This window comes from Podarcis raffonei, chromosome 4 (assembly GCF_027172205.1).
Source record: "Podarcis raffonei isolate rPodRaf1 chromosome 4, rPodRaf1.pri, whole genome shotgun sequence".
In the NCBI taxonomy this organism is placed as follows: Eukaryota; Metazoa; Chordata; class Lepidosauria; order Squamata; family Lacertidae; genus Podarcis; species Podarcis raffonei.
This window is the reverse complement of record NC_070605.1, coordinates 26,939,554-26,953,198: the sequence shown is the minus strand read 5'-3', so window position 1 is coordinate 26,953,198 and position 13,645 is coordinate 26,939,554. Positions and strand designations below refer to the sequence as shown.

Genomic DNA, 13,645 nt, shown 5'->3' with positions numbered 1-13,645 from the left:
AGAAACACTGTCGCTTTAAGAGAACGAGTAAGACCACATCTGCACCACACATTTGAAGCACCGTGATGCCGATTTAAACAGCCATGGCTTCCCCCAAAGTATCATGGGAACTGTAGTTTATTTAGGGTGCTGGGTGTTGTTAGAAAACCCCTATTCCCCTCACAGAGCTACAGTCCCCAGAGTGGTTTAACAGTCAGTCCCTTTCCCCAGGAAACTCTGCGAGTTGTAGCTTTGAGAGGAATAGGGGTCTCTTAACAATGATTGGCACCCTTAACAAACTACACTTCCCAGGATTCTTTGGGGGGAGCCATGACGGTTTCAAGTGGCACCACAGTCTTTAAATGTATGGTTCAGATCTGGCCATGCACTGGTAAGCTAAGGTATTCATCTTAACTTCCGTACAGTTGAACAATTAAATACGTTCTGTCTACGGACTCCCATATTGTGCTCACTTGCCCTCCCAGGCTTTTCCCTTGGTCTTTCAGCCTGAAAGAAGCAGCTGTGCGTTGGTGCCAAGGAAAAACACCTGCCCTTGTTGTCTCAGCTGCTTACGGAGATCATTTTGCAGTGTTATGTATACAAGGGCAGGGTTGTGTTTTGCTTCCTCCTGGTCCTGTTTACCTCCCTTTAGCAGGTTTAGTTGGAACCGACATACAAAAGGCTGAGAAGACAATAGATGTTGCTGGACAGAAAAGGGGGAGGGAAAGGAAGGCATTTGTGTTTCAGGGCCAGTGATCCAGAAATTGTTTGGGGCCAGCATAGGGCACTGTTCCAGGTTTCAACAGGTGAAGATGGAGGAGAGAAGGAAACGTCAGTGGTGGGGACAGGATTATTGTGAAATTCACTGGAGTATAATAATAATAATAATAATAATAATAATAATAATAATAATAATAATAAAAAATAATTTATTATTTGTACCCCGCCCATCTGGCTGGGTTTCCCCAGCCACTCTGGGCGGCTTCCAACAAAGATGAAAAATACACTAAAACTGAAATCATAAGAAGGGTGTCTCTTTTAGCCTCGGATGCATTCCTGGTCACTTTGCAGAAGACCCCCGTGTATTTGTAGTTTATGCATTCTCTTGTCTGCTATAGCTAAAGCCCACAGTTTTTTTATAGTATAAGGAGAGGTTTAAATCTTTCAGCTTTTTCAATTGTTTGGCTCTATTGAAATCCTGGTTTGCAGCCATTTGGCACCCAGATCACAAGATCCTTAGAACTAGAAGCTTGTTCATTGCATGGGTTCAATAAAGAGAGTTGTGGTGATGCCATGATGTCAGTATTACAGCTGCTCTTGATGAAGCGTGGAACCTTCCCTAAAGGTGCACTTCTTTACTTGGATTCCCCACTGCAGTTCCCCTCCACTCCACTGCAGTGGCATTAAGGAGTCTTAAGTGCAAATGTGTGCACACCAGTGGTTTGTGGACCTTACTGATTGCGTTTCAAAGTGGGTTGCGGGTTCTTAAAATGCATTCCAGCTGCTATCTCATGCTGCAGATGCTTACCAAAACAAAACAAAAAAACCCCCACCACACCATAGCAATAAATGCATGCCTTTTAAATACTGTGAGCAATGCCGTTACTGGTGGCGATTGTCATTCTGAGCTGCTTTTCTGAGCTGTCATCTGTTGTTTCTGATGCTTTGCCCTTTGAGTGGCCGTGCCGAGAGAAAGCTCTTTGATCTCCTTGGAGGAGGGCATCAGCTCTCACCAATGACTTGTAGGTCATTCCTTGTTGGGCTGGCTTTAATGGCGTGGCTTCTTCACAGAAGGCTCTTTCTGTCCTAATGGCACCTGGCTGCTCACTTCACCCCTCTGCCCTTTAAAAATAGATCTGCGAGAATTAGAACAATACAAGTGGTGGGAGGAGAAGGGTAAGCAGGATGGTACATTTCCTCTGCACAGGATCCTTAAGTACAGGATGTGGCGTCTGATTGGCCACTGCGAGGACAGGATGCTGGACCAGATGGGCCATTGAGCTGATCCAGCAGGCACAATTTGTGCTCTTATATTAAATGTGATTAGATATTAGATTAGATTAGATTAGGGACGCGGGTGGCGCTGTGGGTTAAACCACAGAGCCTAGGACTTGCCGATCAGAAGGTTGGCGGTTCAAATCCCCGCTATGGGGTGAGCTCCCGTTGCTCGGTCCCTGCTCCTGCCAACCTAGCAGTTCGAAAGCATGTCAAGTGCAAGTAGATAAATAGGTACCGCTCTGGCGGGAAGGTAAACGGCATTTCCGTGCACTGCTCTGGTTCGCCAGAAGCGGCTTGGTCATGCTGGCCACATGACCTGGAAGCTGTACGCCGGCTCCCTCGGCCAATAAAGCGAGATGAGCGCCGCAGCCCCAGAGTCGGCCACGACTGGACCTAATGGTCAGGGGTCCCTTTACCTTTACCTTTATTAGATGTGTAGAAGAGGCAGTGATGAAGGGTGGAAGGATGAGTTCCCACCTCCATATTTGCCATGGGATGATAATGCAGAGGCAGCGTTTGCAGGGCAGAATTGGTGTGGGAAAGGTGTTTTTTGCATTCTGGCTTATTTTTCCTACGCCTTGCTCCTTTGCTTCCCCCCCCCTCCGCCCCTGGAAATAAGCCTTCTGAGTGAAAAAGAGGAGAATTGCTAAGGGAAGGGCCACAGCTCAGTGGTAGAACATCTGCTTTGCATGCAGGAGGTCCCAGGTTCAATCCACAGCACCTCCAGGTATGACTGGGAGAGAATCCTGTCTGAAACCCTGGAGGTCTGCTGCCAGCCAGTTTAGACATTACTGAGCTAGATGGACCAGTGGTCTGACTCAGTATTAGGCAGTTTCCAATGTTCCTATAGGGACACGGGTGGGGCTGTGGGTTAAACCACAGAGCCTAGGACTTGCCGATCAGAAGGTCGGTGGTTCGAATCCCCGCGACGGGGTGAGCTCCCGCGACGGGGTGAGCTCCCAGAAGCGGCTTAGTCATGCTGGCCACGTGACCCGGAAGCTGTACGCCGGCTCCCTTGGCCAATAAAGCAAGATGAGCGCCGCAACCCCAGAGTCGGCCACGACTGGACCTAATGGTCAGGGGTCCCTTTACCTTTACCTTTAATGTTCCTATGAAGGAAGAGTTAAGCTCTCCCTTCTTCCCATGCCAGTTTATCCATTGCACATCCTCATATTCTTCTGTGTTGCTGTTAACCGGGTAACACGTGTGTGGAAATGGAAGCATGCATTTACTTGGGTTAAGGTACAGTTGCACCCTGTTATTGCCTTGCGGTACAGGTTGTTCTCTTCTGAGATGCATTTGTGGAAAGCGGGGCTGTGTTTTGGGATGGGTTTGCACAGTGCTTTAAAAGGTGTCTGCCTCCTTGTATTTTGTCAACATGTGCAAGGATGAATCTGAGTCAGAAGCAAACTGCCAGAGGCATTTTTCCTTTCTTAGCCGTCATCATGAGTTAGCTGGCTGTTTTGTGCAGTTGTTGTGAAGTTTGTCATGGCTGTAAAGAACAATTACTTGGCAGCAGAGGGAGGTTTGTTATCTCAGGATCTGAGGTTACAGCATGTAAAAAAAAGAAAACCTTCAGAGGGCATTGTTAGCTCATATTATTAACTCCAGGACAATGCAAGCAGCCTCTGTCATGTTCTTTTTGTATTATCAGAGCTGGAGGTGGGGGAAGAGACCTTTTTCAAGAGTTGATGGTAAAACAAGCCTATTAAAATGAATACCTGGTCCACGCATGCAATGTAAGAAAAGGCCGCTTCGCTCAAGTTATCCTAACCTTTGCTTCCCTCCAGTGATTTACAGAAGCTGAATTTCTTACAATCTAAAGTTCAGAGGTGTTTGCATTTAGGAATTCTCTTTGACCGTCTTAAGAACCTTTGGCTCTATTGAGAACTGTAAATCAGAACATAAATTCCATTTAACAGGAGCATTTATATCAGCCTTCTGGACCTTTTCTCCAACTTTTTTCTTGTCTAGAAATCTCATGTTGATATGTGCTTCTATTTCACTATATGTGGATTATAAACATGGTGGCTTCAAAGCACTTTGATACTCAGAAACCCAGTATTCTGAAATTATGAGATTTGAGGCAAAAGCCTAGTTTGAGTCACACTTTGCTGTGACGGGATTCTGTATCAACACTACTACTGGGGTACTACAGATTGTCTTAAAGCAAGGGTTTCACAATGCACCCACAGAAGGTTTCTGTGCCACCCGCAGGGTTCCCACTCTCCACTGAAATAAAGAAACACTGTCTCGTAGCCAATGGAATAGGTTGTGGTGTGTACTTGACTGCAGTGTTTGTGTTTGGAACCCAAGACTGTTTCTCCAGTTTGGAAATTCTCCCACAGGCCCCAAAAGTTCTACCCCTGCCTTAAAGCAAAACTTGATTATTTATTTTCATTTATTGAAAAATGCACACCTCACTTTTTGAGGAACTTACTATGACTTAATTTTGTTGGAGTAAGTTACCAGTGGTGAGTTAGTTTCAGCGACACTTCCCTCCCTGAGGCTAAGATTGGTCAGCAATAATTGGAGCCTGGAAGTGTCGTGTCTCGCTCTCATGGAAAGATTACCGCATGATATGTGGAAAGCGAGGGGCCAAACTACATCTAATCAATTTGACGCAGTGTGGTTTCCATTCCTAACTTTCGCAAATAACATCTCTTGAGAGTTCACAACTTCCAGCAACTCACATTGGGTTTTGGAGGGGCTTTGTTGTTGATTTTAATGCTTATCACTTCTTTCCAGCCAAATACTGCAACAATGGCACATGAGAAATCGGTAGCAGTTTGTTTTGTTATTGTACTGTAATTTGCACAATAAAGGTGTTAAAACACACACACACAACCCCACACATGTACCAATGCCTTCCTCCCTAGTGACTCTCTCTCTCTCTGATCTCCATGTTGGTTTGCAGAAACAATCCCAGGCAATTTTGGATACAACCTGCTCACTTTCATAATCTTGTACAACAACCTCATTCCCATCAGTCTGTTGGTGACTCTGGAAGTCGTGAAGTTTACTCAGGCTCTTTTTATAAACTGGGTAGGTACTTGGAATGTAAAAGCGGGAAGCAAATCAAGCAAATGCTGAATAAATAAGAGTGACATTTATTTAAGCAAAGCTGTGCATGAATCTTCATCTCTTTTTTAGCCACAGCTAGAACCTGGTTGGCAGCAGGCTGCATGGAAGGCTTTCAAAACTTTCACTATGCAAAAGAAAACATCGCTTTTTCAATTGCCAGAAAAACTTTCCACATGCAAAAGAAAAACAAATTTATTAAACTCAGGGACCCCTCTGTCTCTCCTGCTGTTCACAATTTATCAGAGGAGATTTTAATATGCAGAAATCACCCATTGTTGACATCTTCCTTGGCTGTATTTTGTACGTAACCCATATTTTGCATGGTGGTTCCTTAGACCAATAAACAGATTTTGTATGTATTTTTGGATTCAATTAGATTCTATTTCGAATCAAGAAGGTAGACTGAGCCTTTAAAAACTGCACAGCTTTTAACCACAGATTTCAAAACTGCACTGGATTTTTGGATTCTTAGCATTCCTGAGTAATGGTGGGTATGAGACTGTTAGTAAAATAGAGCAGAACAGCAGTGAAACCTCAGCATAAAACATTGGCAAGGCAGATAAAAATAGAATATACTTAATGAAGAACACTTTAGATTCAAATGTTGATTGAGGCTGCAATCCTCTACCCACTCAGTTGGAAGTAGGCCCCTTTGAATTCACTGAAACTTACTTCTGTGTAGGGATCTATAGGCTTTCACTTTAAGCATCCTCACTTCTCCTTGCTTTCAGGACATAGATATGTATTATCACGAAACAGATACACCTGCAATGGCCAGGACTTCAAACCTTAATGAGGAACTCGGCCAGGTAAGAACGTTAGAATGTGGTATGATGGCAGAGAACGATGTGAAAAAACAACTATTAGACTTGTGCAGTACTTTTCGTTCCATGCTTGCAATCTATGAACAAAGGCTTGAGAATTCACAATGATAAACTTCTAGATCCCTTCCTCAGTGAATGTAGGCGAGCCTTCTAAAAAGCATTGCGAATTACAGTGAACACTCTCTTGCTGTGGACTGTGTTTGTGTCATATCCATTGTAGCACCTAGTAAACCCTTAGTGGCACGAATGACCCTTTCTGTGCCCTTTTGAACAACTCTATAACTTATTTTTTTTTAATAAATATATTTATTAAGATTTTTAAGATGGCCGGAGAGCGCTGACCTCTTCTTGTGATTTGGACTTTAAAATAACAACCCTTGAGTATTACGGAAATTGGATTTCTAAGGAAATTTTTCTTTCATGAATTAGGCACGATCGGGGAAGGTGTAAACAGGAAGTCCGTCTCCCCGTCCTGTAAAAAATCTAAAGCAAGGACCTGCTAACTAAGGTCGAGAGAATTCTTTCTTTTATTATTGGGTAAAAGACATTAATTTCACGACTTGGCACTAGAAGAAATTTTACTGGAGGATAAGAGCTAATTTTGGGAGCTGAAGTGCCACCCTCCCGGACCCGGGAGTGATCCGCGAGAGAGCCTGTTGAAAAGATATTGAAGAGTTTGACAGCTGTCAAATTAGCTGTCAAGACGGAAAAAGAGAACTTTGTTTCTGTTGCTTCTGCTGGCTATATTTGTTACAATTTGACTATACTTTGTTGAAAATAAGGAAGAACTGATACAAACTAATTTGACTTTTGGATTTGAACTGGAAGGAATACTAAGTAACCAAAATCCCTCTAGAGGGGATTTTGGGACATTACAAGAATGGCTGAAGGAGGAAAAATTCAGGCTGAATTGGACAGAGTGTTTCTTCTCTTGGGAAAGTTACAAGGCCAAATTGATGTTTTGGCTACAAATGTTGCAACTCTGGACTTAACAGTAAACAAATCCATTGAATTTGATAAGGACTTGACTCAGGAAGCCCATGCAGCTGGACAAGAAGAGAAACTTGAGAGTTTTGAGAGTGTGAAGAAAGAGATATATGTTGTTTCTGAGGAAAAGGAAGGAGGAGATGCAATGTTGCAGATGACAAAGGAGAGCCAAAGGCCTGACATGATGGTTACAAAGGAAAATAAGAACTTGATGGTGAAAATTTGGTCTGAATTGGAGACTGAAGAATGGAGAGATCTCCTTGTGTGGAGATCGGAAGATCCAAGGATTACAAATTGATTAAGGTGGAAGTTGGAGCTTTGGGGACATTTGGACTTGAAAGGAGCAAGAAACAAGATTCAGGCTCCACTTTTAAGTATGGAGGTCTGGCTGGAAGAAACATGGACCCTATTGGACTAGTGCTTCTCCGAGATTTGGTGTTGAATATCAAGGACTATCAAAAAAACCGGCAGAGAGGAATTGAGAGAGAATTAAGAGCCTCGGACGTGAGATCTCCAGGCTGATAGTAGATTTGATTGATGGACGTCTGTTGAGGATTGAAACCGGGAAAGGGGGGGGTGGAGTTTGGGAATCCAAAGGGTGTATAATTATAATCTGTTTTATTTTCACTTTTGTTATCTGTTTGAGAATTGAGGAAATCGTGGAAGGGAATTTAGGCCGACTTTAGAAAAAGGTTTTAAGAATAAGCACTGATGTATTACTATTGATGTTTATAAGGCAAAATTGGGTTTTTAAAATGAACTAAATATAAAAAGGTTAAAAATTAGGGATAAGAACTTGTTGAACCAACAATTTGAATTGGAATACAAGAGGGGGAGGTGTGGGGAAGTCAGGGAAATATGTTATTGAAAATAAGGTTGTGAATTCTATGTGTTTTTTAACTTTTTTATTTTTTATTTTTTGATTTTTTAATGTATTACAATGGAAAATCTTAATAAATATTTTTTTTAAAAAAAATTTCAAATTTAATACAATAAAAAAGAATCAAAAAGGAAAAAGCAAAAAAGATTAAAAACACATAAAGTTCACAATACCTATTTTTCAATAACATATTTCCCTGACCTCCTCATACCTCCCTTTCTTGTATTCCAGTTCAAATTGTTAATTCAGCAAATCCTTATCCATAATTTTTAACCTATTCCTATACTTAATTTAACATATTATTATTTTACTTTTTCTCTTTCATCCATTTCCTCAATTTATTTTTGCTAACCTTATTTTCATTTAATTTAGTTCATTTTAAAAAACCAATTTTACCTTATCCAAACTTAAACATCAATACTTATACATCAATACACATTCTTAAAACATTCTTTCTAAAGTCGACCCAAATTCCCTTCCACGAATTTCCCAATTTTCATACACATTACAAAAACAAAATAAAAACAAAACACATTATAATTATGTACCCTTTGGATTCCCACACCCCCCTTTCCCGGTTTCAGTCCCCAACAAATGTCCATCAGTCTTAATCTAGTATTAGCCTGGAGATCTCACATCCGAGGCTCTTAATTCTCTCTCAATTCCTCTCTGCCGGTTTTTTTGATAGTCCTTAAAATTAAACACCAAATCTCGGAGAAGCTCTGGCCCTTCAGGATCCATGTTTCTTCCAACTAGTCCTCCATACTTAAAAGTGGAGCCCAAATCTTGTTTCTTACTCCTTTCAAGTCCAAATGTCACCGAGGCTCCAACCTCCACCTTAAGCAAATTTGTAATCCTTAGGTCTTCAGATCTCCACATAAGGAGATCTCTCCTTTTTTCAATCTCCAATTCAGGCCAGATTTTCCACATCAAGTTCTTATTTTCCTTCATTACCATCATGTCAGACCTCAAGTCCTCCTTCATCATCTGTAGAATTACAGCTCCTCCTTCCTTTTCTTCAGGGACAACATATGTCTCCTTCTCCAAATTCTCAAAGTTGTTAAGTTTCTCTTTCTGTTCAGTTGAATAAACTTCCTGATTCAAATCCTTATCAGATTCAATGATATTGTTTACAGTTGAGTCCAGAGTTGTAACATTTATAGCCAAAACATCAATTTGGCCTTGTAACTTTCCCAAGAGAACAAAGACTCTGTCCAATTCAGCCTGAATTCTCCCTCCTCCAGCCATTCTTGTAATGTCCCAAAACCCCCTCTAGAGGGATTTTGGTTTCTTAATATTCATTCCAGTTCAAATCCAAAAATCCAGTTAGTTTGTATCAGTTCTTCCTTGTTTTCAACAAATTGTAACAAAATTATAACAGATATAACCAGCAGAAGCAACAGAAACAAAGTTCTCTTTTTCCGTCTTGACAGCTAATTTGACAGCTGTCAAACTCTTTAGTACCTCATCAACAGGCTCTCTCGCGGAACACTCCCGGGTCCGGGAGGGTGGCACTTCAGCTCCCAAAATTATCCTCCAGCAAGATTTCTTATACTGCCAAACCGTGAAATTAAAGTCTTTTACCAAAAAAGGAAAAAAGAGGTTCTCTCGACCTTAGTTAGCAGGTCCTTGCTTTAACTTGTTTACAAGACGGGGAGGCAGACTTCCTTTTTACACCTTCCCCGATCGTGCCTAATTCTTAAAAAAAAAAATTCTTTACAGTTCCAATTTCCGTAGTACTCACGGGTTGTTACTTTTAGAATCCAATTGTTCACAAGAAGAAGTCAGCGCTCTCCGACCATGGCAATGCGGCTTCACTCTGCAGGAGAAGCAGTCGACTCTCAGCACCGCGCCACTCACCCCGTCCCCCGTTCCAAAGCCTTTAAAAAGGCTCCTTCGCAGGTCGGGGGGCGCAAATGGTGCCCGCCGAGTCACCAGGTTCACAGGCTTCACCACCTGTGATTTTTGAGGGTCCCCGCGTTGCCGCAGCGGCAAGACCCAATCCTGCAGAGCCGATTCCCTCCGGAGCTCAGAGGGAATCCGCCGTTAGTCGATGGCGCTAACCCGGAAGTCCTCACACCTCTATAACTTATTATTTCCTGCAGTGGTGATTCTTTTAAGCAGGTGACAGAAGTAATACATTTGCATTATTATTCCTTTTTTTATACTGCCATTTTTCCAAATGATGTAGAATATAAACCCTTATTTTAGGGTTACCAGACGTCCCCGTTTCCCGGGGACAGTCCCCAGAAGTCCCTGGACAAATTCCATCCCCATAATGTCCCTGGATTTCATCTAATGTCCCCAGGAAATGCAGCAGCGGCAGTCTCAGCAGCCCAGAGCAGTTGGCTCTGGCTGGCTTCAGGAGCTGCTCGGAGGTTCCCATATGATGGTGGTGCAGGGGCTCTAAGATGCAGTTTCCGGGCTGCCTCCACCTTCCCTGACCCCAGCAACTAAGCTGTGAAGGGAGGCTTCATGCTGCCTATCAGAGCAACCTCCCAACTCCTACTTGTGTGCAAGCAGGAGCAGCACGGGGATCTCTCAGCTGTGAAGGGAGACTTCACGCTGTATCAGAGCTTGCCTGCAAGCAGGAGGGGGCAGGGATCTCTCAGATAGGCAACGGGAAGCCTCCCTTCCCAGCTGAGGAATCCCCGCCCCCTCCTGCTTACACGCAAGTAGGAGTTGCAATGGGGCTGCTCCGAAAGGCAGTGAGAAACCTCCCTTCCCTCTGCCACCGTCATCGCTGCAGCATCAACGTCCTGAACGTGTAGTATGTATGTATGTATTTAAAGTGTCCCTGGATTCATTGAAAAAAATCTGGTAACCTTACTTTATTTCTGTTTGACCATGTGAAGAAAGGTGGAGCATGTTTGTTCTGATGGCCCACCTTCTTGTATAATTTGCACTTCCCTTTTTATTGTACAGATATCCTAACTTCAATGCCTACCATTTGACTTCTAGGTAAAATACCTGTTTTCTGATAAAACAGGCACCTTAACATGCAATATTATGAACTTTAAGAAATGCAGCATTGCGGGAGTAACATATGGGTATGTACCATTTTATATAGATACATTGCAATAGCTTAATGAATCAGTTTTGTTGAAGTGGCAAATTCTTAGTTCTGTATGGAAAACTGTTATACTTAATAGGCAGAGAGAAGAGAACAAGAGTGAGCCACTAAAAAGGGGGAAAAAGTAGGGGACGCGGGTGGCACTGTGGTCTAAACCACCGAACCTCTTGGGCTTGCAGATTATAAGGTCAGCAGTTTGAATCCTCATAATGAAGTGAGCTCCCGTTGCTCTGTCTCAGCTCCTGCCAACCTAGCAGTTCGAAAGCATACCAGTGCAAGTAGAGAAATAGGTACCACTGCAGCAGGAGGGTAAACGATGTTTCCGTGCGCTCTGGTTTCCATCACGGTGTCCTGTTGCTCCAGAAGCGTTTTGGTCATGCTAGCCACATGACCCAGAAAGCTGTCTGTGAATAAACGCCAGCTCACTCGGCCTGAAAAGCGAGATGAGCTCACCTTTGACAGGACTTAACCATCCAGGGGTCTTTTACCTTTACCTTTTGGTTCCTTGGATGGATGTGTTTTAGCTTGAGGTATGCACTATGATCCATCTTTTTCTTATGATCAGATCAGACTTTCCCACCAATTTTGCATATTTCTTTCTTTCTTTTTAGTCACTTTCCAGAATTAGCAAGAGAATGTTCATCAGAAGACTTCAGGTAAAGCAGATATTGACTGACGCTTTGTGGAATGGTTTAAGTGGGCAAACATTGAGCACATTTTGCAGAGATTTGCCACTGGGTGGCTAATGGAGGTTAATTAAGTAATTAATTAATTGCAGATTTATAAACTGCTCCACAACCAAAAGTTACTGAAACACTGTGCAATAAAATAAAAAAGTAAAAGATGAGAAACTCCATAAACTTTTTTTTAAAAGCAATATAACCATTTCTACAATTGGAAGATTAATATTCCATAAAATGATTCAGGGAAAGCTTCAATAGCCACCTAAATGTCAAAACACTGGATGCTAATTTAATTTCATCTGGTGATTTAATTCCAGAATGCTGGAGCTGCAACACTAAAAGCCTGGTCTCTAGGGCATGAGGTCCCCCATCTGGGAAACAGAGTTTCTGGACAGGAATATATAACGGGCAGGCTATCCCCTCAAGCAACCTGGCTCCAGACTATTTAGTGCTTTAAATGCTAAAAGCAAAACCTTGAACTGTTTCTGATAGCATATTGGCAACCATTGCAGCTCCCTTCGATGTTATATGATGTAAACAGCCTAGCTGCAGCTTCTGGGTTAAGTCCAAGGGAAGACACACACACCCACACCCACCCACCCACCCACCCACCCACACACCCAAGTGTGATTCAGTAATCCAGGTTGAAAGGCAAAGGTGAGAATGCTTTTGGAGGGGAGGCAGTAATAAGAAGGGCAACTGGGGAAATGGGTGAACTGCATTCTATTTGCAGATGAGATAGAGCTGAAAGTGGATCTGCAGGTGGGTTAGTGTTGCTTTCTGGGAGGGAGAGGGTGAAGGGTGAGGCGGTGGGGAAGTTAGAACCAGGCAGAAGCACCAGTGGAACCAGTTCAGCATTGCATCAACCTCCCTGCCCCTTTCCTTCCTGGTAAGGAACAGCAAACCACCTTCCAGGAAGCTAATGTTCTGGCTCTGTCCCACCCAGTGAGACGCTTCTGGATAAAGGAAATACAATGTTTGGGGAGAATATGTCCTCTTGCGTCCTAAGGAGTCGCTGTCCTGGTGGAAGGCAGAAAAGAATAGTTCCATTGATGCCCGAGTTCGGTAATTGATGATGTTGTGAGTCCTGTGTGTTATTAATGGAAGCATATGTTTTGAGGAGGTAATATTTCATTCCTTTTATTCGACTTCTAGTCAACTTCCTCCTTCCACCAGCGAATCTTGCGAATTTGATGACCCGAGGCTGCTGCAAAATATTGAGAGCGACCACGTAAGCCCAGTTCTATAGTATTGTTCCACTGATATTGTTCTGCCGTGCTCGTGTCCTTTGTCTTTGGGTGGAAGAGTCACTTAAGAAGCTCTGCTGCTCTGTAGGTACCACTTGGGAATGCAGGGTGGCCATGGGTGTCTTAGCTGCAGGTGTAAGAAACCAGAATTGACAGAGTCACCCATCCCTGATTCAAAAGGCTCTCAAGAATTGGTTGTGATTCAGAAAGGGGTGTCAGCAGCAGGCACCTGCCATTGCAAGTTTTACACACCTGTTGAAAACTCTTCCATTCCATCGGGTTTATGTAAGCAATTAAGAATACATCTTTCCAAAATAGTTAGCTGATTTCCAATTTTAAAATGTCGTATGTTTTTATTCTATGGTTTTCTGTATAATTGGTGTAAACCACTTTGATGTTTTTTATGAATAGCAATATATAAATATAAAAACTCAGACATTCTTTCATTTTCAAAAAAGCAAAAAACCCTGCATGATAGTTTGGGGTTAAGGCTCACGTTTACACTTCCTTTCTGAGCCCTAAGAATATATTTAGACTTGATACTGACCAGCAAATAAATATTGCAGTATTTCAATATTATCTTTGCAATTCAGTTTGTTGTTTTTTGTCTGATAGATGCATACAAAAGTCCCCCTTTCCCAGCTTGAATTGGAAAGTGGGAAATATCCACTCACCACCCATAAACAGCAGGGCATTTGCTGTAGTAATCGGTTTGACATTTTGGTTTGGCAGCAGGCGGAGGAATAAATCCAGCACCGCTGCTGACACTACATGTCAAAGGAGAGACAAGGGCTCTGTGGAAGGGCTGACGTGATAAGAAGGCCCTCATTGTTGCTTTAGAACTGGGTGGGTGGAACCTATTGTAAGCTGTGAACATGGAAGGACAAAAG

The 13,645-nt window shown here is 42.7% G+C and overlaps 1 protein-coding gene across 7 annotated transcripts in view; it reads left to right on the top strand.

Moving 5' to 3' along the window:
* ATP8A2 (ATPase phospholipid transporting 8A2) overlaps nt 1–13,645 on the top strand; it is a 318,241-nt gene that overhangs the window by 72,300 nt on the left and 232,296 nt on the right. For all 7 annotated transcript variants that reach the window (XM_053385915.1, XM_053385914.1, XM_053385918.1 and 4 more), the window contains 5 exons: nt 4,895–5,022; nt 5,793–5,870; nt 10,714–10,802; nt 11,437–11,481; nt 12,664–12,739. In XM_053385915.1, coding sequence (XP_053241890.1) covers nt 4,895–5,022; nt 5,793–5,870; nt 10,714–10,802; nt 11,437–11,481; nt 12,664–12,739 — 416 coding nt within the window. The remainder of the gene's footprint in view (nt 1–4,894; nt 5,023–5,792; nt 5,871–10,713; nt 10,803–11,436; nt 11,482–12,663; nt 12,740–13,645) is intronic.